The sequence below is a fragment of the Frankliniella occidentalis genome, unplaced genomic scaffold (assembly GCF_000697945.3).
Source record: "Frankliniella occidentalis isolate FOCC.00 unplaced genomic scaffold, Focc_3.1 Scaffold92, whole genome shotgun sequence".
Classification (NCBI taxonomy): Eukaryota; Metazoa; Arthropoda; class Insecta; order Thysanoptera; family Thripidae; genus Frankliniella; species Frankliniella occidentalis.
In genome coordinates, this window is record NW_026267221.1 from 999,251 (window position 1) to 1,023,071 (window position 23,821).

The 23,821-nt window shown below is 58.0% G+C and overlaps 1 protein-coding gene across 2 annotated transcripts in view; it reads right to left on the minus strand.

Annotated features, from left to right (window-relative positions):
* LOC113215418 (endothelial transcription factor GATA-2) overlaps positions 1 to 23,821 on the minus strand; it is a 124,887-nt gene that overhangs the window by 21,942 nt on the left and 79,124 nt on the right. For both annotated transcript variants that reach the window (XM_052269439.1, XM_052269437.1), the window contains exon 4: positions 15,818 to 15,963. In XM_052269439.1, coding sequence (XP_052125399.1) covers positions 15,818 to 15,963 — 146 coding nt within the window. The remainder of the gene's footprint in view (positions 1 to 15,817; positions 15,964 to 23,821) is intronic.

Below are 23,821 nucleotides of genomic sequence, written 5' to 3' on the forward strand. Positions count from 1 at the left end.
GGGGGGGCAAAAAAGGAGACGGGGAGAAGTAAAGGTGGGAGGTCCTCAAGCTAGCAGCAGAAAAGGGCGAACGTGCGGCCGTTCGCTAAGGCGCGCTAAGTGGTGTCGACAACACACAAAAGGAGAGTGAGTGAAGTGAAGGGAGAGAGGGAGACACTTTTCCGCAGAAGCTTGAGTCGAGGAGTAGACGCCCGCTGCCGCCCTCCCCGCGCACCGGCCGGCCTGTCCTGTCCGGCCAGCACCGCGGTGGCCCCGGCCGATCGCTCACGACGTCCAGCTTGACGCTAACTGGCGTACAGTCTGTCTGTCCTCGCGCGAGCGCAGCCCGGCGCTGCCCGGCCGAGGCGACCCGCAGCCGATCCGGCGTGAGAACCATAAGGAGGGAAGCGAGGCGCTCTCCTGTCGCCGGGCCGGGAGGAGTCTGCCAGAAAAGATGGAGCAAAAGTCTTGTTCCATGCTGTCAAGATTTTGTAGCATTTGTTTGTGTGGCGTTGCAGTGGTGGCACTGCACGCCCCACCACACCACCTGCAGGCCTGACCTACAGGACCCGCGGGGCCCCGCAGAGGCACGGCCAGCGCTGTTGTCGTCGAGCCCCGGGGCCCCGCTGGGGGTCGTAGGGGATCAGGGACACTTCGTTGCATGTTCTCATGACGGTGCGGCGGCGGCACCGAGGGCGAGAGAGAGAGAGAGAGAGAGAGAGAGAGAGAGAGAGAGAAGTAGTAGTACGTAGGTAGGTGCAGGGGCGAGAGGCGAAGGAGCGTTCGCTCTTCAGGTTGTTGCTAAATTGATCCAAGTGGCCTGCGCCGTGGCCGTGCCCCAGGCGGAGCCCCCCGCCGCACCCACAAGAAGACAATACGACGCGGCTGGCGCTGCTGCGTGACACGCTCAACTCGCACGCACCGCGCACCTGTGTGTGTGTGTGTGCGCGCGCGCCTGTGTATGCATGTGTATGGGTGTGCGTGAGTTGTCCTATACCTCCTCGCTCGCTTCGTTCGCCCCCCAACACGGAAATAATGGTCAATCGCTGCCTTCAGAGAGAGCTCTGCCCGCAGCAAAAGCAGTGAGAGAAGCTTGATTTATTCGAGTCCCCCGAAGCTATTTGCTTATTCAGGAGCTTTTGTCTCACGGGGCGCAAGTCCCCCTTTCTGGCCCGTGAGTGTGTGTGAGAGAGAGTGCGTGCGTGTGTGTGTGTGTGTGTGTGTGTGTTTGCATCCCAAGCCACCACGTCCAACGTATCGGCGGGAGGGAAGAGAAGGGGAAGAGGGTCAAGCCTCCTAGCGAGCCCGGTTGACCACAAAGACAGGCACCACTACTGCGACCGCCGGACCACCACCTCGGAGCAGGGCCCCAAGGCGCGCTGGCGGGCCCGGCCCGAGGCCCGGCGGGCGCGTGAGCCCGGACTCACACACTTATGATAATAATGATAACCAATCGATCAAAGTCGGATTAGCCCGGGCGGGCCGTCAGTGAGGGGTCCCGCGGGGCAGCAGCGCGGGCTGGCGCGGCACGGCGCGGTCACCACCGGCCCGGCTCACATTTCAAGGGCCGTTCGAATAACCGTCATATTTTTCGATGCACCTTCTATCGTATATATATGACTGCAGGTGCCGTGTCACGCGCCCGTCACGCGGGGTGTGACAAAGTCGTCGTGGTCGTCGTTGCCGTCCGTCCTGCGCGTCACCGCCACGCCACGCCGCAGCAGCCCCTTGCAACACACAGGACCACTGCTTCCAGCGGCATGTCCAGCGCGTCTGGAGCGCAGAGCAGAGCCCCGCCGGAGCGATCTTGTCCAGCGATAGCGTCGCGCGCTCCCACCCCTTTATCATTCCCCGCCCGCACCGCGGCAGCACCTCCTCCTCCGGGACCAATGCCGCTGCCACCTTCTTTAAAAGCGGGCCGGACCATTTACCCTTCGGATATGATAACTCCTTTGGAGGAGAGGTGTGGGACCGCGTGAATACGGATCCCGCGAACGACTTTGAGAGAAAAAAATAAGCACGAAAAAACAGGAAGAAAAGGGGGCCATAGTAACAGAATAGCTGGCCAAGTCGGAGAGGAATTCATTTGGACCGGAGCCGTGCACATAGCCTGAGTGACGAAGAGAAATGGAAGGGGGCGGGGGGAGGACATATCGCACCGTCCAATCTGCCCCGCCGAGTGGTCTGCGCTAGGCGCCGCCGCTAGGCCGCAGTGAAAAGAAGCGAAAAGCGGAGCGCAAGAGGGGGAGTGGTAAAGAGCGAGATAGAAAAGAAGGAAGAAAGAGGGGGAGAGACAGGCGGAAAATGAAAGAACGTGGAAAAGCAGTACAGTATAAGGAAGAGGGGTTGGATTTGCAGAGACCCTGAAATTCGTGTTTCCGCATCGTCCACGTAGGTTATTCGGTAGTGTCTGCCCGTGTCCGGCCCGCTGTGCGTAGGACAGACAGCGGCGCCTCGCTGCAGGGCGTATCTCGACCCGGTCGTGGCGCGGACCTCGGTGATTTATGCGGCCGCTTTAAAACGCGCGCGTCGTTTATGAGTGTCGTGACACGCCGAAACGAACCCGCGGCCCCGCGCGCCGTCCCTTAATCCTGTCTGCTCGGGGTCCCTCCGCGGCCCCGTCGTATGTACCACGCTGCACCGCACGGTGGTGTCCGACCGCGCGCGGGCGGGGCGGGGCGTGGCGGGGCGAGGCGGGCCAGGCGTGGGCCCCGCGGCCAACGGAAGTCTCCTCCGATATGAACACGGCGCACAACACACTTTCTATCGCCTTTCGACACCCAGAGCAGCGCACCGCCGCGCCGCCCCGCGCCGCCCCGCGCCGCCATGTTGCAGCTCCAACACAGTGTAAATCATGATCGGGCGGCCAGTGTCCCATCTCGCTCGCACCGCCGCGCCGCTACCGCATTCGCACCTGTCCGGCCGGGGCCCTGGCCGGGGCGGCACACGGGGCCCGTGTTGTACGGGAAGGACGTGTTGCTCACACGGCTACACTCTTAAACCAATACACACACATTTACACTCATACACACGTACGATTTACACACACGTGTGGAGGAGGGAGAGGGCCGCCCGGCACACAATACTGCCGCTGCCGCGGCGGAGGAAGAGACCAACGACGTATGGGAAAAAAGCGAGGGGATTCCCTTCATGTGTGTGAAAAAGATGCAGTTGGTTAGAAGAAGACGTCGCCGTTGCAGGCCGGGCGAGAAGAGATTAAAGAAGTGTGTGTTAGTAGTAGTGGTGGGCACCGCGAGAGGACTTGCGCACGCTAGCAGAAGCCACAATTAATAATGAGAGCAGCGAAAATGGATTAGAGGTTCCAGAAAACAATGAATTAAAAAGGAACGAGGAAGGGCAGCACACTCAAAACAAGAAGGAAATTAAATTAGTATTTTGTAACAGAACCCAAATTTTACTTGTGCAATCGAAATTGAATGGTTCTTTTCGTCTGTAGAGACAGAAGCACAGAAGCGCACATAATAATTTTTTTGAGTCTAGAAAATATATATCGCTTAGTTGGACAGATTAAATTTATTTGACCACCTTTCATTGGACAAAATAAAATGCCTGTAGTGGGTATGGACCGATAACAAGTAAAATTAAGTTGAAATGCGACGAATAGAAAACATCTGATGAAAATGTATACATATCGTAGTTGCAGACTAGGCCCGCAAGGCGTCATTGGTGCATCGCCAATGCGAGCCTTTGGAGGCGAGGCGGAGTCAAGGAGCGGATGATCGCTTATAGAGAACCAATAGAGAAAAGCAGGCAGCAGGTTGGCCGGTTGGTTTGGCTGGGTGCAGGGCGGGAGGACCATGCGCTTATCCGGGCTGGATCGCTCTTGAAATATGCGTCCGTGCATCTGATATGACAGTCCACGTGTTTACATTCGGGCATTACGGGCTTTATGTAATACATCGCATTATCGAATTAGCTTATCTGGCCATCTCGTCGCTTTAGCCGGCCCGCGCGGCGGCGGCCTGCTCCCGTGCTTCGCGACTCTGTGTAAGAGTGTGTGTGCGCGCGCGCAGAGCGGCCCGAGGGTCGGTAGCCGCAATCCGCCGAGCAAATTCTCATTTCCGTGAAGATGACGGTGGTCGGCCCCGAAGCGCCGGGGTCACGACCGCAGTGACACGGTCGGTATCGGGAGAGCAGCACGCTGGCGGCCAGAAGAAAAGCAAGCACACGTCCCTCCAAACAAAAATCATAAGAATAGATAAATAGAGGTCCGCTCCACCTCTGCTTTTCTAGAGCGACTGTACCCAGCATCCAGCAAGCCTCCCCGCCCTTCCCTCGGCTCGCCTCGCCTCCAGGCGCTGGAGCCTTCGTATGGAGAACACCAGCAGGCTGCCGGGCGGGGCGGGGCCGGCCCCCACATAATAGACGATGAATATTTTATTGGGAGACCTTTGTAAGGTGACTGACTGGGGCGAGCGTCGCGGCAGCATCGCCCCACCCCGCGCCGAGAGCGCTGCTGCTGCTGCCGCTGGAGTGCACACGGCGCGGCGGGTAGGCTCGCCCGGCGGGCAGCCGTGCGCCACGGGCCTGCCTACCCCACGCGCCGTGCAGCCGCGCGGCCTCCCTCACGCTCACACTTCAAAAGCGGGGGCTTCCTCACGCTCACACTACAACAGCGCGGTCTTCCCAACGCTCACAGTATCATGCGACTTGCGTCCCCACCGACCACGTGAGGTGGCCGCAAGAGGGAGACAGGCTGATAGAAATTGATTCACTTTAGTGCATTTTGCGGATGTTTACCGACATTGCTCACCGAGGTTCGTTTGAAGTTAGATGCAGTGAATCAAAAGTTTAGAAAAATAAAAACACACCAAGGTTCAAAGCTTATTTCTCCTTGCGCAGCTCCCCCGCCGAGGCCTGGGCAGTGACCGAGTGCTCATTTCCGACGCACAACGATTCAATAGAGCCCCCGTGTGACCGCTCACCGTTGAATTGAGACATTACAAACACGCTACACGAATAGTAGATAGTGACTCACCCACTGGCTGGTCATTTGTCTACCGCCTATTCACAAAATGTTATGACAAGTTCTGAGTGTCGCAGACCCATACACACCCACCCACTCACATAGACACGCATTCATATTTTCGATGGTGCTAGCTGCGGGACTGACATTATTGACGGCAAACGAAAAACGACGTCGGCGCTCCTTCCAGCGCGCGCAATAACTGATACACTCGCTGAGCGCACAACAGTATGCCGGGCCGACAAGCTGCGCCGCCCTGCTCACCTGTCCATAAAAACATTTTAAGACACTCATACCGTGAACGTGTGTGTGTGCGCGCACTCACAGACACACGCACACTCACGTACACACACACACACACACACACATCTCGCATACATGTTTATGCCGGGCGCGTGAATCGCCCGAGACGCCCATAATGACATCTAACCTTAATACGCCAATTAATTCTGCTAGCACACACACGGAACACATACACACATTATCCCCGCAGCCCCTCCCTCTCTCCTCTCTCCCTGCCCAGGAGGACGCTCTACCTGCGCGGATGCGTCCGCGCAGAGGCAAGGCGCGCACACAGACATGACAACAAGGGTTGGAGAGGTATTATTCTGACGCGGCCCGTGGCAGCACCTCCAGCAGTGGCAGCAGCAGGGGTCTCACGGGGCCATCGTCTGGCAGCGAGTGCCATCGTCACGTGTTGCGGCCCACAGTCATAAGTGCACAAGTGTAAGACAGTGCGCTCGGTAACGACCAGCGTCGTTAGAAGCTTCGGCGAACACGCCGCCGCCTTCTGCCGTATGCAAAACACGTTGACGCTGGGGACCCCCGGGACCTCCCCTGTCGACATATTAGTTCGCCGAGTCCAGTCCGGCCGGGCGAGCGGCAAACAAAACAAACAACAAAAACAACAATGGTATCAAACATGGCGGTGGTCCGAAGCGGCGGGCCGCAGGCCGCAGGGGCCGTCCGCAAAGCGACCAGCCGGGCTCGCGGACGCCCCCCATCGCAGAAACTCGGGGCGCGTTGATTCATTCGACAGATTACGTAAGACGGCTGAGGCTCGGGGCTGCTGCGGCGGCGGCTGCTGTGGCAGCGGCTGTGGCGGTGCTCTCGCTGCCTCCTTGTAAGCTATAATTTTGAATCGATTATCATAATCAGGAATCCTTGGGAGTTGGGAAAATAAACACGAGTTTGGCGGGCGCGCGGCGCGGCGGTGCAAGTGCGAGGCGGGGGAGGAGGGGGAGCGGCCCGCCCACCTCGTAGAGACAAAGTGGCTGACAACGCGACCTAATCAGGCTCGGGAGGGGCTAGCGAGCGGGCGGGCCGCGGGGTCAGGGGCCGTCGCGCCGCCGGGACAACGGAAGTCACGCGGCGCGGGTCAACACGGTGTCATTTACACATTTTACATGCGGCATCCCTTCCTCCTCAGCTTACCCACTTAAACTTGTTTTATAGGACGTGCAAATTTTTATTCGATATACATTTTTTGCAAGTGCCTTAGGTGGCGGTCGACGCCTCCACATTCCTGGGCGCGGACCGGACGACAGGTGGCGCCAGGAGGAGCAGACGCCCCGAGGCTTAAAAGCCCCCGCGATAGTCGCGGACGCCACCGGCGGCAGCAGGTCGACCCGAATTTAAATACATAATTCAATAACCAGACAGACTATGCGCGAATGTACTTCACCCTCATCTCGCCGCATTAAATATATATCAGCGGGGGGAAAAAAAGACGAGAATAACTAGAGGAACTCATATCATTAGCATGTGATTAAGCGCGCGCGGCCGGCAGGGCAGCAGATCCTGAATCAGCAGGTACCGTAGGCAAAAGGCTGGCCGGCTCAGTCTGCTTACTTTCGCCCTGAGCCACGCCACGCCACCGCCGCGCCAGGGCAGCTCGGCGAGCAAACAACGTATCCGCTAGTTAAGATAATAATGCTTCATAATGCGTGAAGCGCGCAGAGTAGGAGGAGAAGGAGCATCCACAACAACGACAAACCCCTCCGCGGCTCAACGGGACCGAGGGTCACCAGGCGGCGCGCGGCGCCCTCGCGCGTTCAAGTCTGCCGTTGCTCTTCAGGCGAGGCGTCACACCACACACGCTGGCCGCGGGCGCGGCGGGGCGGGCCGCGTACACCGCGCCGTCGTGACCCACAGCAGTCTCATCGATGAAATACGCGGGGCGGCTTGCTCCGCCCGCCTCTCTCTCATGTATCCCCATACCTCTCTCTCTCTCCTGCTGGCTCGCTCCCTCTCTCTCCATCTGTCTCTCAGACGCGACTACACCCAAGGACAAGGCTGCAGCACCCGCCGCCGCCGCGGCGCGTCGTACTGTACCTGCTGCACCTGCGGCGACCACGAGCAGCGCGCGCACTTCGCAATGGTACCGCACGACACGGCCCCGCGCGGCGTGGAGCGGCACAGCGCGGCTCCGATACCCGCGACACACCGGCGTGTTGCTATGCATCCGACAAGACAGCAGGCCTGCAGCGCAGCAGCAGCAGCGCGCCTGCAGCACGCCTCCTCCCTGCAGCCTGACAACTGTAAATAATGCCATCCTTGTGCGCGTGGATCAGCTACAAGATCGTCAAGCGAAACTTCAAAAGTGTCTCACAACACGCTTTTGTTCAACTTCAATCTCTCATAATGTGCATAGAGCAATATATAGACTCTCAGCAGCGTTAAACACATTCCGTTCATGATTGAAAGAGTTTTTGGCGGCACAAAAAAAAAAGGGTACTCGCTGTCCGCGGAGCAGCAGGCACGTGAGCCGGCGGGGCAATGCAACAGCCATAACAATGTGGCGTTGGCCGGGAGGCAAGACAGACTGAGGGGTCCATGGGGGCTGCAGGCGGGCTGCAGGCGGGCTGCAGGCGGGCCGCGCGCGCGGCAGTGCTCTTGTGGTGCGGTGCAGTTTGCTTGCATAGCGTATATATACCTCTCGTATATGTGTGCAGTAAATAACGTAGTATGCCCGTGACATGATATGCACCGGCAACAAGCGTATACCGCCGTGTTCCTCTTGGTTCGTTCGTCCTTCTCAGGACCCTCTCCCCGCTCCCCTCTCAATCACCACCAGGAGTCCCCCCCCCCCTTCCAAACGGCGGGGACGGGGGGCACGACGGACACCCCTACGATACACACCTTGCATTCCTACAACCTCAGTACTTTCCCCGCGCCGCACAGGCTGGCGCGGATAGACCCGTTCGAACCTTGTCTTAGTGATCTATATTCCTGTTAACGAGTCTCGTGCCTGATTGGCCGGCCGCGCCACACAACAATATTGGCTAATGATTGGGCTGGGCCCACGGGCCGGGGCCGGGCCGGCGGGCGGCTAGATCACAGGCAGTGACGCCGTGTTGAGTCATCCGGCCCGCGCTCACTTAGGCCCCTCGGCACGCGTTTGTAGTGTTCCGGGAAGAGTATTCGGGGGGCCGCGCGTCTAGCCGACACGCATTTCTCATCCGCGAGCGGCAGCAGTTAGAGTTCTGCCAGCAGCAGTCTGCACGGTGGGAACTGCTATAGCGCCGCCTTGAGAGATCGATAATTTGGCGCGTATTCATTTCAAACAGACAAGGCGCTGCAGATATAAAGGTGATGAGCCTGCAGGGCGAGACCTGCTCTCCAGCTCGCCAACAGCGGCCACAAAGAAAGTCTCCTGTTCCTCCCTGCTGCCTCTGCCGCTGCTGCCGTCGGGATTCTGAGAAAAGGCCAACGAAAGCGGCCAGGGCGAGAGCAGAGGGCCCAACTGGAGGCTCCAAACCAGAGACCGCCCGACCCGGACTTGACTCACAGTGCCGCAGGACAGAACGCCCCACCCGCCACCGCCACGCCCCGCCACGCGGTACAGGCAGTCTCCAGTGTCGCACCGCACTGTCGCACCACAGCCGACCTTGCGCACAGCAGGTGAGCGCGCCGCGCTGCACAGCGCCTCATTGAGGAGGGGGCTCGCCGTACACACACCGTATGATTGGTGCTTTATCACCATTATCCAGGCAAACTGAGGCTACGTGACCGTCTGACCGAGCGGAGCTGAGCGGAAATGGGAGTGACCAGCGCCGCTGCTCCGAGGATGCGCCACCCCAGCAATCATACTCTCTCTCTCTCTCTCTCTCTCTCATCACTCTCCTGCACACAAGGACGACACCTTGCGCATGCACACATACACATCACGCACCATCATCACACTAGTCGCCTACGATATAACTTTAATTTTTAAAAAAATTGAAAGCGAGGCAAAACTTAGAAACAGTAAAGGTAGATTGAAAGCCTTGACACTCTAACCTCCTGTCAGCGAGCCCCATAAGGCGCCCGCTCGCCATCCTCTGCTTCAGTCAATCAGGCTCGGCTCATGGCCTTATGGGGGCGCGCTGCGAGGTAATCAATGAGGGATATTATAGAATTACGCGCGCACTGCACACACACACACAGTACTTGCGATGTGTACTTTTCATAAAGCTCGTAATGACGGGGGTGGGTGCGGACCGACTGTGTGTTTACCCAAGGCTTTCTTCTCCCTGTTGCGACGTGAGCTAGTCAGCTGATTGCCATCGTAGGGCCCCGGCCGCGTGCATCGGGGGGCCTCGATCGCACCCCGCCCCGCCCCGCCACGCCCAGCAGCCGGACCCGACCGGACGAGTTATTGACTCCACAGTGGTTAATTAGAGCAGCGGCAACAACATCGGCAACACAGCCAAAAAACGAGAGCAGGAAAAAGACAACGAGCGTGTAATCGGGTGTAGCTGGACCCGACCAATGAATGAGGTACTCGGCCGAGTCACTTCCCGCCCGGTCAGATCGTCCTCTACGGGTGCGGACCTCGCTGTCTGTTCCATCTGTATTGCCTGTCTATCACTGACGACACCCTGAACTTTATTATTCACTGTTAGTCGAAACGGATGAAAAAGGGGGTCCGGGGTAGTATTTCCGGCCTCATCGGTGCTATTTACTACCTGTGAGAAATTGGTGTAACATGAGCCAACGTAGACCCCTTCATCCCGCCCATGACGGATGAATTGTGGATTTCTAAATCGGATGAGTTTCCCTCCGGGAACTGAGTAATGTGTGCCGCTTAACGGATGTTTCAGCCTCCCCCTATCGGCTGTAAGAATACTCTGTGTATGTGGTACTTCGTTATTCGAATCAAGTTTACCATACTGTAACTTTGGAAGTTATAGGAATTTTGACCTCAAATTTTATTTGGGACATCTACACCCTATTTTAGTAGGGCCATTTAAATTTCATTGAAATCGAAGCAATTTTTTCTGCTAACTTGTAAACGGCTTGAGCTAGGTCAAAACAGACAGCGGATTTGGCTTCGCCTCGTTTCTAACACCCCAAGACCACCGTTCGATTTAGCCTGACCTGATATATTACTTTATTTATCGATAATACAAACATTAAACTTTGCACGAGCAGATAACGCGATGCCTGCAGGCGGTAGGAACGGATGGAAATACCTCAGGTGGGGACGGACAGCACATCCGCCATGCTACGATTACATGACTGATATAGATACGGAAAGTTGGCAGAAAACACCGCCGATCGAGGCAGTTATCCTGCACTGCCTCGAACGGATGAAAATACATACATTTCGACTAACAGTGTTTATTACGAATTTTTTTCATCCCGATTTGCGGAAATATTTTGCGTCGATTCAAAAGAGGGAGGGTACGCATTACGAAAACTCGAGCAACTGCCCATTTCCATTAGCAAGAAGAGTATTTTCTTCATTAAAAACGCTAAGCTTCATTATCAAAGCGCTATAACCCGGCGGGAGGCGTCAAACTAAGGCTGGCTCGTGTGTGTGTGTTGGAGAAGAGGGGGGGGGGGTGAAGCGTGTGTGAGTGAACGAGGTGGATTATAACAACGCCTCGCATTCTATAATGCGAAAACGCCTTTTACTATCCTGCTTAATAGCCAAGCCGTATATACAGTTCGTTTTGGCGAGACTTTGTTTCAGCCGGAAGGTCGGGGGGAAGAAGACGAGAAGGGGGATGCATGGGAGCTGTTTAACAAAGCCACATCCGGTAACCTCCAAGAGAGGGAAAGGGGAAGAGGTGCGAGAATCGAAGAATCGAGACCAAAATCATTGAGAGTAAGGGGGAAGGGGTGGGGCAGGAGAGAGAGAGAGAGAGAGAGAGAGAGAGAGAGAGAGAGAGAGAGAGCATGTGTGTGTGTGTTTTGTCAGTGTTTGTGTTCAGTGTTGGTTGTGTCGCCCGTAAGAATGCACACAACTAATTCGGCGAGCGGCAGAGGCAGCGACCAGGCAGCGCGATAAGGGAACATGTGCTTAACAAGAATGCTGGTGCCGGCCAGCGAGACCGGTACAGTCCTTTAGGGACACAACTGCCAAATTTAAGCTTCAACGTTAAGAACATTCTTGATATTAAATCAAATGATTTAGTGAGATTCAAATAACTAACTAGGATACCGCAGACTCTCCAAATAAAGACCAGATATACTTGAATGACTTCCATTTAATCTAAGATTGCACCATGCACCATGCAAACGCAACAGCCCGGGCTGGCGACAAACCACACACCCCCAGACCCAGAAGGGGCCCCCACGATGGTCTTTCTAGAGGAGAGCATCTCACGGGACGCCAAGCCACGCCGCGCCTTCTGGGAAATTTCGCCATCTTGATTGGGGCCTAAGGGAGCAGCAGCAGCAGCCCTTTGGAGTTGATCGAGCAAACGACTATCCGATCAAAAACAAGAGAGCGAGAGAGACAGAGAGCAACAATAAGGCAACAATAAACAGGAGAACGGAGAAGGAAGAGACAGAGGAGCGAGAAATCATTCTCTCCATCCTTCTCCTCCTCCCCTGTTCTCCCCGCGCTGATCTCGGGGACCACCAGTATGTGTGTTGTGTTGGCCATCCGATTGTCTAATGGCCGTACAGTCAGCCTGGGCACTGGCCGGCCAGCGGGCTGCTCAAGGCGCCTGCCCGTGGTCGCGGTGCCACTGGCCTGGCCGCAGGGCTAACGCCGGCTAACGCACACTCGTGACCACGTCCAACGGAGCAGGAGCATCCAGCCCGCGGGGATTATGAGCGATTTCACGCGCAGCGTGCATCGCACGCACGCACGCGCACCCACTCTTTTTTCTCAAATTCAAGATCCAATTTCACATCTTTCCAGCCCACCGCCGCGGAGCAGCGTGCAATGCAAGGCCGAGTATGTATAATGCATCTAATTAATATTTTGAACGCCACCTTTTTTTTGAACACGCGGCATCATGCACGTGTACGACGTGTACGATTGTTCGTAACGTTTGTTTGTTCGTGATTTGCTTTTGTTCGCCGTCGCCGTGCGTCGCAGGGCATACGGCATTGCCCCTCCCCCGTCTCTTTCTCTCTCTAGCGCGGGCGGGCCAGCAAAGGAGTGTACGAGAGGGGTCGTGGGAACGCTCTTGCAGGAGCGCCGGGGCCGCAACACATTATTTCTTTTAGACCTCCGGACCTCCGGGTGTTCGAACCTCGATCGCAGGGGAGAGAAAGAGAGAGGACAAAGGGAGTCATCGCGTCTTCATAAATCAGAGCGTCGTCATCGTCGTCTCATCGCGGTCCTATTTCTCATCAGTGACTCTGCCGATATCGGTCCGAGGTGCGGCGCGGCGGCGCCCTGCCCTTGTGCCGTGCGAGAGGCGGGAGTGGCGTTCATATCCAGGAGCAGAGCCATAAATACGACCTTTGATTTACCGGCGCCGTTAGTGACAAGAGGGGGCCGCGAGGGAGCCGTACAAAGTGTTGAGCAGTGGGGGTGCGCGAGAGCCAGGGTGGAAGAGGGGGAGTGGTGGGGAAGGGGAGAGGGAGGGAGAGGGAGGGAGAGGGAGAGACACGCAGAGAGAGAGGGAGAGAGAGAGAGAGGCGGAACCATTCGCGGCCCACTGCATAGTAAAACGCACCCCGCGGCCGCACCCGCACAGCCCGCGGCATGCAGCGGTGCAGCGGCACAGCCGCCTTTGGAAAGTAGCGAGTATGACACGCGTGTAGTGTTTCTGCATCGGCATCGCGCCTTTTACTGCTTTCTAGCCACAGTGCAGACACACGATATAGCGCATGTCCAGCAGCCTCATAAAAAAAAGCAAAAAAAAAGAGGAAGAACTAACTTTGCACGCACTGCACTTATGCACCGCTGCATTTCGCGTATAGTTAGCCGCTTGCATTTTTTCTCCCCGCTCTACAACGCATCATCTCGATGACTGGCGCCCCTTTCACTCATTACGAGCCGCTACGCTCCTCCACGCCACCTCGACCCCGCTCCGCCCCGCCACGACGCGAAAGACGAACTTGACAATAACCCCCGTCCCGTGGCGTCCGGCCCGCCCGCCCGCGGCAACAATAACGACCCGAGACTTTCACTTCCCGCCGATAGATGGAAGCCCGTGTGATGTGTGTGTGTATGTGTGCGCGCGCGGAGGGCCCACAGGTCGAACAAGTGCCATGCAGCGACGGCCAATGCACACAACGACACTGAGTGACAAACGGTTGCTAAATGAGGAAAGAAAATGAGGCGGTCCCCGCGGACGCTTTATGATCACCTTATTTATTTATCGGGAAGATTCCAAGTGAGTGAGACCGACCCCCTCCCCTCCCCTTTCTCCCCCGTTCAGCAGGCGAGAGCATTACGGTAATTGAAAGCTGAGAAAATGAGTGGCATTACAGGGGTGAGTGACTCCTCCCCGGGCCTCGGCGGCGCCGCGCCACGCTGTGCCACGCCCCGCTAATGACAACTTGAAGCCCAATGAGACAGCAGCCCGGGGCCGGCCGGCCAGACTCGTCCCCACGCCCCTCGCCGCCTTGCCAATCCTTTCACACCCCTTTTAGCACCCCCATTCATCCGGCTGAATGGCCTCGTCGGGCCGCCCCAGGATGGCTCTGCGCCGCGCTCGCGCTGCTGCTGCTCCCCCGGCTGATGAGCTGGAAGGCGCAAGAAGGCTCTTCCTTGAAAACTTTCAAAGTTTGGTCGGGAGGCGGTAACGCCCCCCAGCATCCCGGCCAGCATCGTCCCGTAATCCCACCTTACTTATGCAGCACCCGCCCGCCGACCACCGCCACGCCCCCGTCAGCCGTAACAAACGGGTAGGGAGCGCCCTTTACAATAGCAGAATTATTTTCGTAGGTTACAAACTTCTTTTTCTACGTATTTTTCATCCTATTTCCACTATTCTCTTCTTCTCATTATTATTTTTTTCAAAGCCATTGTCACCGTGTCATACGGTAGCGACTACCGCTGCTGTCCCCTGTCCCGTATGTGGGCGTCTCGACGGCTGGTTACGTCTTCACAGCACGACGACGCCCTGTCGGGAGGAGGGGGGGGGGGTGACGTACCGTGCGGGCAGGCCCACAAACCCCCTTCCCTTTTTTGCCTTTCCACTTCCCCCAGTTGCGTGATTAGCCACCAAAACAGCAGAACAAAAATCCGCAAAACACAAGGAACGCTATGTTTGCATGGCAGCGATGAAGCCATTCTCACGAGACTCTGAGCGGTGCGCAGAGGCAGTGCGGGGGATAGCAAGATAGATGGGTGGATTAATGGATAAGGCGCCAACACCTCAGTATCACCTCAGGAAACGCGAGACGACGACTATTCATAATTGTCTCAGCATAAACTCACTCATTGCGCCATTTCTTTTGTGTGTTGGTTGTTTCTTTTCCTTTTGTTTTAGTAATTATTGCAGCTGAACGTCAGAGTTTTTAACAACAATCGCTCATCTGCTGAAATGAACACTCGACGACAGAACGCCAAACCAAAGAAAGAGTAACGGCGGCCTGCTATGAATATAAAAATAGCCAGGAGTCGTTACACTCCGCGTAATCGTACTACTTCACCCCTCCTCTCCCTCGCGACACACACAAAAAAATAACAACAAAAACACGCACTACAGTACGTACATACAAGCTGTGCAGCAAAGACACTAAATCCGGGACAACTATATTTGAGTGGCTATGCTTGGTGCTGGCCGGTGGTGTACTGCACGGTAATCCCCCGCTGGGACTCCCCCTTTCCCAACCACTTCGCGCGGCCGCGCTGCTCTGAATTGGAAAGCTTTTACTCGTATGTCCTCGCGCGCAACGATACATTGTGTCAACGCGGAGCAGCTTGTCAGGCCGTCACCCCCACCCCCCCTCCCCCCAGGCCAATTCAATCGCGACTTGATGCTTATCTCCTTTGCTTTTCTACTACTACTCCTTCCTTCCCCTAATGACACACCCCAACAGATTCCCTACACCCCCTCCCCCCGCAGCGTCCACCATATTGGTCTGTTTGTCGAGGAGGGTGGTGGCGCGGCGGCTCTCAAGGGGTTGGCCCGTAGCCCGGCCTACCCCCCCGCCGTCGTCGATTCGGTAATGACGGTGACATTTGTATTTGCGCGCCTCGTACGCGGTGTGTGTATGTGTGTCGATCAGCTTGACGTCGAGAAGCGATAGAGCATGCCCGCAGAGCACGCCCCCCCCCCCCCTTTTTTCCCTTTCTCTCTCTCTCTCTCTCTCTCTGCGACTGCATGCAGCGCACAGCTGCTGCTGCAGTGCTGTATTATCGTACCACGCGGGACCAATGGCACAGCGAACAGCCCCGTTCTAACCAATCAGTGCCGCACGGTGCGTGCTCAGAAAAAGAAACAACTCTAAGTTAATTTTAGTCGAAGAAAATGGCTGTAGTTATTGTCTTTTCTAGTGTGTGAATTGCGTTCTTTTCTTTTGATTTGTAACCACTCTCTTTCAAAGAAAATGTTATGCATGCGGAGGTTCCCCCTATCCATATCCCCCTTTTTCCGAAACAACATATAACGCCAGCACAGCATGAAGAAGTAATTACAGTAAAATTGTTAAAAATGTCTAGCAACTCACCAGTCTCCGTTTGGGCTTGATGAGCGGCCGGTTCTGGCCGTTCATCTTGTAGTACAGGCCGCACGCGTTGCACAGGTAGTGCCCCGTGCCGTCGCGGCGCCACAGCGGCGTCGACGTCGCGCCGCAGTTGACGCACTCTCGACCCTCTGCGCAACAAGGACAGCGGGCATGTAGCAGGCAGACAACATTAAGTTCATTCTGATCAAAAATGTATATTGAACGCGTCAACAAAATGTAAAGAAAGGTAATCTTCCTGGAATTACTTAGTAAGTATGGAAATGCAGTTCAGTCAAAGGGTAAAGATAACTAACTATAATCACTACATAAGTCCATTTCGCAGCAAACTGGTCACCAAAGGCATACAAACGCACAGAAAGAGGGACATTGTGAATCGCACACAGGAAACATGCGTTTTGTTATTCATTCATATTCCTCCCACTAGCGCGTACGGCACAAGAGCGCTTGCTCCGGCCCACAGCCCAGCAGCAGCAGCCGGACAGCGTGCAACATCACACCAACAGGAAACCACCACTCCCACCAACAGCACACACACACACACACCACCACCTCAACCAGGAGAGTTAATATACCAACCACCAGCAGGCTAAAGTAAAAGAGTAAACAAGATATTAGTAGGTAAGTAGGTGGTGAAAAGGGATATAAAGTGGGCCGTCGCGAGGCGGAGGGGCAGAGCTCGGCGTCAGGTGGCGGGGCGGGCCGGGGGCAGGCATCAGGCATTCAACACCCATCACACGGCTAAGACACAATGATGGGGCGACCACAAAGCGGCAGCCAGCGGCAGCCAGCGGCAGCTCCGGGCAGCTCCAGGGGCGCGCTGCAGACCGCAACAGCCGGCGAGCCCCGGGGGCGGCCCGAGGGCGAGCCCAGCAGCGCCAAAGCCAAAGTGATTGGGCCGCATGATTGGACGGAACCGCAAAGGGCTCCAATAAACACACGCATCCTCCCCAGCACGCGCTGCTTGAACCGAGGTGTAAAGGACACTTGGTGTAAGACGCGTGGAAAAGTAAAAACAAAATGAAGAAAATCATGGTGGGCGCCCGGAAGGGATTCAAACTCGGGACTGACCCGAGAGCGGTCAGCTAATTGAGATGTCCGCCAGCTGGCCGTAAATCACCGCGAGAGCCGAGCAGAGCGCAGTGCTGAGCGCGGTGCTGAGCGCAGTGCTGAGCGTTGTCAACGGTGGACCGGGCGGGCCGAGTTAGTTTAGGACGGGTACATCAGGCCGCAGGCGCAGTGGGGCCGTGTGCACAGGCAATCACGCGACTGTCAAATCAAGGACCAGACTCCTGCACGGGCGGCAGCCGCTTTTAAAAATATAAAAGGTGTTGTAATCGATGTAATAATGAGATCACACACATACTACACATAGCGGTGCCGCGCAATTCGACATCACACAAACCACGAAAGCCGGCGTGCGCGACGGCCGTCGGGGGTGTGTGGACATCGGGCGCCAGACACGCCCCCCTGGTGGCGCCGATCGTGCACCGCTACGCTCCCTCTCTCTCTCTCTCTCTCTCTCTCTCTCTCTCTCTCGCTCACACACACAACGCGAATTAATAGTGGCGCACGGCGCCTACATGCTGCACTGCTGCGCCCGCCTGCCGCCCGCCCCTGCTCAGCAACCCTTTCAGACCGTCATTACACCTAATATACCACACACACACACTCACACACGTACTCTTAAGGTAAAGTTAGGAGGCGGATAATCATAATGAAAAAGGGGGAAAAAACGCTGAGAGCAGGAGGAGAGAGAGGATAGCAGGCCTAGAGGAAAGTAGAGCATATTGCAGACGTCGAGACGAGCAATCACGCAGAGTCCGGGGGCCCCATCATACCGCTCCGGGAGGCTGGGCTGGACCCTCGCGCGCCACCACCCGGTGGGCAACGGGACCGGCCGGCACCGGGAGCGGGAACAAGAGCAAAGAGCTGGCGCCCTCCGCAAAATGAAATCAGGTTCATGAAACCAAAAAATATTGCCCGCGTCCTCGAGGTGCTCTCTGCCTCTGCCAGGTGAGCCTGGGTGAGTCACACTGCCCCAGGGCCCCGGGGGGGCCGGGCAGCACGCGGTGGCGTGGCGTTGTGGCGTGGCCGCGCACAGAAATGACACTCCACTCTACTTCATTGACTGCGCGTGGCGTGGCGGGGCGGGGCGGGCGATGCTGCATTCCGACGCACGACGCTCAACAGCCCCGCGGTGCCACCGCTATTGTTCCTGCACCTCCGCCACGCCCCGCCACGCCCTGCACTCCTCTACTGGAAGTTCCACGTACTGCTCCGCCCAACTTCCGAAAAGGGGCCCCCGCGACCCCCTTCACCTCCCGCCCCTCCGCGCCACGCCCCCCGCGGCCGTTGGTGCACCCGTGCTGCCACCGGAGAGCTTGAATAAATCATGGGACCTACCCACCTACCCACAGCTGCACCAGATCAGACCAAGTGGCTACTTCAAGTAAACTGCTCCTGGTTTTGTTGAAATGTATTTTTTGTTTTATTTTTTACTTGCATCGCAACATGTCATTGGAAAATTTCTCTCTCTGCTTGCCGCGGCCAAAAGCAGCAGGGCCGCAGAAGCGAAACGAGGAGGAGGCATATTACAAGGTGATTCACGACGCGCTGAGAGCCACTTTGGTTTTCATTTACCGCACGGCTTTCCGCGACATTTCACCCCGCGGCGGGGGAAGCGATGGGGGGAGCGAGGGGGTGGGGAGGCCCCGCGGAAATGTCTCGCAAGAAAAGTCACCAATTTGCTGCGAAGTCTCCTGGCGGTCGGCCAGCCCTCGGGCCAGCCCGCCCAGCCCAGAGCACGAGCGGCAAGGTGCCCTGGGAGTCCGCGGGGGCGCCCTAAGGGGGTGCCGCACACCGCGCAGTAGGGTGCCTTTTCTTCCCCGCGGACAGTATGCTTCCCCCAATAACATGCCTTCCGCATGTCTGGCCTCGGCAGACAGTTGGACAGCATTTAATTTTCGGCAGCCCGTTCGCACCCCCCTCCCGCCCGGGCCGGCGGGCGCCGCTAGGAGGCACCCAGCAGCAACATCGAGTGGCAGACTATTTACAACTAATTTGACATAAAATGTATTTTTCATCCGAACCTCTCTTTTGGGGCGGGGAGGGAAGGCGACCCACAGAAATTGAGATAATAGTCGGTGGCGAGGAGGCCTGCTTGCCGGCCGGGGCCGCGCCGGCCGCTGCTGGGGGCGTGGTCCGACAAATTGTCGGGGGGTGTGAGAGAGAGAGACGGAAAGAGGTGAAAAGGGGGAGGAAAGGGGGAGCGGGGGGTTGAAAGGCGGAGGCGTAGGTGGGGAAGGAGAGGACTTTGTGTGGCAGGTGTCTGGCCGGGCATTCAGACGGCCCCGCGCCCCGCCACGCCCCCCGCCATGCAGTCCGTGTTTGTTTTTGCTGTCGAGTCGAGGTGAACGTGAAGTCGCCCCGCAGTCCGGCCGCAGCACCGCGACGGACGGGAGGCGTGTTCCCGGTGTGACCGCGGGCGACGCGACGCCGCCCAGCCATCCTGCCAGCCCTGTCGCGCGAGGACTCTTCACAGAGAGCCTTGGCCCCACCCCTCCTCGGATGCACCGGCCACTGTCCACCACCAACAGCCTCGCGCGGTTCCGGTCCAACGTACTGATCGAGATCTCGATTTGTAATCGTTACATCGAATCGGGCTATCGAATTACGCCACGGGTATATAGACCCCAGCCGGGCGCATGAGTGGGGGAGGAGGGGGTCATCGGGTGGGCGAGGTGACACATATCGCTTACTCGGACAGCGTCACGGCCGGCTACGCGCGCCCGCATGGGAGCGAGCAAGAGGAGAGAGCGAGGAGAGCGAGCGAGAGAGAGAGAGAGAGGGAGACGGGCGCGTGCCTCTTGTCATACATGACTAACCCCTTTATCGGTCGTGCTCCGGGTTTGTTCCGCCTGTAGAAGCGTTACGCCTAAAATGACAGCAAATGTCTTGATTAGCTCGACACGGGGAGTGGGTGGGAGGAGGCGAGGGCGCAGCACAAGACTGCGACAGAGCGGGAGAGCAGGGAATGCCCACAGTGCCAAATGGTTTGGAGGACCAAGCGGCGCGGGCAGCACGCCAGAGAGTATTTAAGCGCCAGCTACCCCCTCTGAAACCCCCATTAATTATGTGACCGGGCTGGCCAGCCGGCCGGAAGTCCCGTGCGCACCGGGGGACGCACCAGAAGGCCGTGCACGGACATAAAAATTAAAACGCTTCTTTTTTCTTCCTTTTTTCAAGTCGGACGGAAAAATTATTTAAATGCAACTTTTAGAGAAAAAAAAAGTGTTCCTGCTTTTAAAAGTCTCCGAGAAAAAAAAGAATGTCACCCCTCTTCCAACAGCAGGCAGTCAGACGTACGCACAAGACGGGGAAAGGAAAAGCACGCTGCTCTCGGGTCATGGTCCGTGTGTAGAGTAATCCGGCCCGGAGGATGCACAGTGTGTAACGGGCAGCCCTGTCATTAGCAAAAACCACGTCGCGCCACCGGGACGGGAAGGGCCGGGGGAATTCCAGCCACACACTGGGCGTGGGTGAGAGAGAGAGAGAGAGAGAGAGAGAGAGAGAGAGAGAGAGAGAGAGAGAGAGACGGCGGGGCCGAAAAGAAGAGAAAAAGTGTCGCCAACTTAATCGCCGTGGCGACGGTAAGGCGCTGGCCGGCTTACACACGAGGACCCTAATGCTCAGCGCCTTTCCAGAAATCCGCTCTGAGTGTGCGTCTCGGACGGGGCGAGGGCGGAGCGGGCCGAGCGCCACCGCCAGCCGTCAATGAGCCGCGGGGGACGGCGACACAGGTATGTGCGTTACTGGACGGGCTCGGTATGTGTACTCTACGGCTGCGCTCCGGCGTGCACCAGCGACTTAAGCGTTCTGTTCTTTTCACGCTTTGCGGCGCCCGGCAAGGAAAACTACCGTCGGATTTTATTTCCACGCATCGGCGCACCTCCGCGGCGGCGCACCGCACAGCGGCGCGCACCGCACAGCCTTGTTTTCAGAAAATGTAGACCAGCCACTTTACTTCATGGAGCGCCTTCCACCGTACTCGCGGGTGCTGCTGCATGCTATCAAATCTCTCAGGTAGGGTGATATAGAAAGTGACTATGTATACTCAACGGCGCCAGTGTGTGTGTGTGTGTGTGCGACTACGTGTACTCTTTTTTCGATCCTCCTCCTCCTCCCAGTAACGCGTCCCGTCCCATCACAGTACGACACCACCTGTCCCTGTCCAGGGCGTGCCGATGGCGCTACGAACTTCTCCGAAGCGACCCGGCCAGCCTCCAGGTCACACGGGGCAGGACAAAAGGCCTATTCACTCCAGCGCCGAGATCGCCTATTATTACAACTGGAGCACATCGCAGCGCGTCCGGCCCGGCCCCGGCGCATACATGTGTGTGTTTTGGTTGGGATTGTAAGAGCAGACGCTTTTCGGCGAATCTGCGAGTCCGCCCGACCGTGTATGTGTGTTCGCCCGGTGGGGGCCCCCTTGGTCCGGCCGGGGCCGGGCGAGGCTGGCGGGGGCGGCGGGGGCCTCGGGCTGTTGTCCCCGAAGCAGCCCGGAGCAGCTCAAAACAGCACAGCCTCATTCAAACACTTCCCCGATCCACGACAACCGCCAGGCAGCGCCTCATTACAGAGCTTTAGGAGGAACGTGTGCCCCCTCCTCGGCCGCGACCGCTTGACGACAGCATTTTGTTTCTTCCTCTTTCTTCTTATTATTTTTCCCCGAGTGCTAATTAAGCACCCTTCCGGTCGTGGTCGTAGTCGCCGTGGTAAAGTCCGACGGTTGGGAAGAAGAAAATAATAATCGTCATAAAAAGGTACACCCTGACGGCGGTTTTAGAGAATGGGGGCTGACCGGTTTGTCATCTGAGTCGGGGAGGTATGTGCGCGCACCGCTGCACCGCTGCACCGCGCCAAGCCACGCCACGGCACCCCACGGCCCGAGCCCGAACAAGACCCAACGGCAACACAACAGCGGCAGGTGCAAGCTGAGGTCAACGCCACGCCAGCAAAGCGGTTGCGTTTGCGGTTCAGAGGGCAGGTCCGGCGGGTCAGCAACGCGTCAGCAACGCCCCGGCGATAAGTCGCAAAGTCAGTCTGTCTGCCGGCCCGTCTGTCTCTCGCTCGCCAACATTTGAGTTTGCCTTCCTTCCCCCTCATTAAAAGCCGATGGGACGGAACGCCCTCGCTGGTGCCTCCCCGCCACCACCCCCGCCCGGGGGTGGCGGCCTGGTTGGCGGAGGGTGTCATGTTGTGAGGCTAAATTTGAGGTTAACGCTGTGACGCTGCTGCTGCTGCCGCTCCGGGGTTCGCCTGGAGGGAGTGGGGGGAGCGAGAGTAAAGGGGTGGGCAGTGGCACGGAACAGTGGCCGGGGCCGGCCGCCGCTCGGGCTCGCCGCACCGCCGCCGCCCCCAGTGCGAGAGGGACAGAGAGAACGCCTGCGAGAGAGCGAGGCCCGGAGACACACTTGGCGGACGCGACCCCAGAAGGGGACCCTGGAAGGCCTAAGGCACCGTGAGCAGCGAGCCCGCGGGGTCCTGAGGAGGGTCAGGGGGCAGCGCGAGGGAGGAGGAGGGGCGCACCACCAACCGAGCGGCACCGCGCCGACCGGACCAGACCAGACCGGCGGCCGACACTCACTTGTTTCGTCACGGCACGCAGAACAAAATGGCAGCAGTACGTAAACAAAAGAACAGCCGAGAGCCGCGGCAGCAGCGCGGAGCTGCGCGTGGCAGAAACAATCGCATCGCGCCGATTGTTTGGACTCTCTCTCTCTCTCTCGCTCCCGCAGCGCCATACTGGGCCGCCAATGGCCGCCCCGCGCGCTCTATCATTAGCCCTCCGCGGCGTCCAGCGCGCATGGCGGAGCAGGGCGGAGCAGGGCGGAGGGAGCATGCAAAAATGGGAGCGGCGGCGGAAACAGGTCGCCGTCGAAAGGCACCAAGCTCGAGGTGCTCTACAGGTGCGCGGCCGCGGAACATGAGGTCGCCGTCGAAGTCGAGTTCGAGGTGATGTAGGGGCGGGCCGTGGAACAAGAGGTCGCCGTCGAAGCAATCAAGCTCGAGGTGCTCCACAGGGGTGCGGCCGCGGAACAGGAGGAGGTCGCCGTCGAAGCCCTCCGGTTCGAACCAGGTGCTCCCACAGGGGCGCGGCGCGGCCGCGCGCCGCAGGCAGAATGTCAAACACCAGGGTCCTCGGCGGGGCGGGGGCGCCGGCGATGATTCAGACAAGAGATCGGGCCGGGCCGCTGGGGCGGCTGACCTCATGCGTGCCGAGCCGGCGCGGCGCTGCGCTGTGAGTGAGACACGAGGGCCGGTGTGCGCCCGGTGTGAGCCCGGTGTGCCCGTGCCCCGGGGCGGCGGCCTGCCCGCCCAGGCCAGGCCAAGGAGATTTACTGCCGAGAATATAGGGCCGATCACGACTTCCGCGGCGTCGGCGGCGACGACCTCCTGCGCCCCCGCCCCCACCTCCTCCAGCTAACGGACACTCTTCGGTGCGGCGCCCGACAAATTGGTCCGCGAGCAAAGAGAAGCAGCTGGTCGTCCATGGCGGTGGTTGCCATGCTGGGCCCGCAAATTTCTTTGAGTAAAAAACGAAAGAAAATACTGTACTTTATCGCTGAATCTGAAAGGCGAGGGAGACAAACGGTTTCAAGCCGCTGTCATTATGTACCGCACACGTCACGGCCGCGGGTCGTTCGAACAGTTGTACTACTTTGCGGGGCGTTCTGCGGAGTTCTACGGACTCCTTGTAACACGACAGGAAGGGAAGGACTCGGCCTGCCTTGGCAAATAGCAGGTTGGAGAGCGCGCGGGCTGGCGCGGGCGGCGGGCGGGGAGGAGAGCCACCCGCTTCCCGTTGGTCATCGCTCGACTGCCTCCACTCCTCTCTGCTGCCCTGCCTTTGTCTGTGTGCTCTATAATCAGCAGGCTCTCTCTCACTCGCTCCCTCTCCTCCGCACTCCCCCGTCCCTCTCCCCC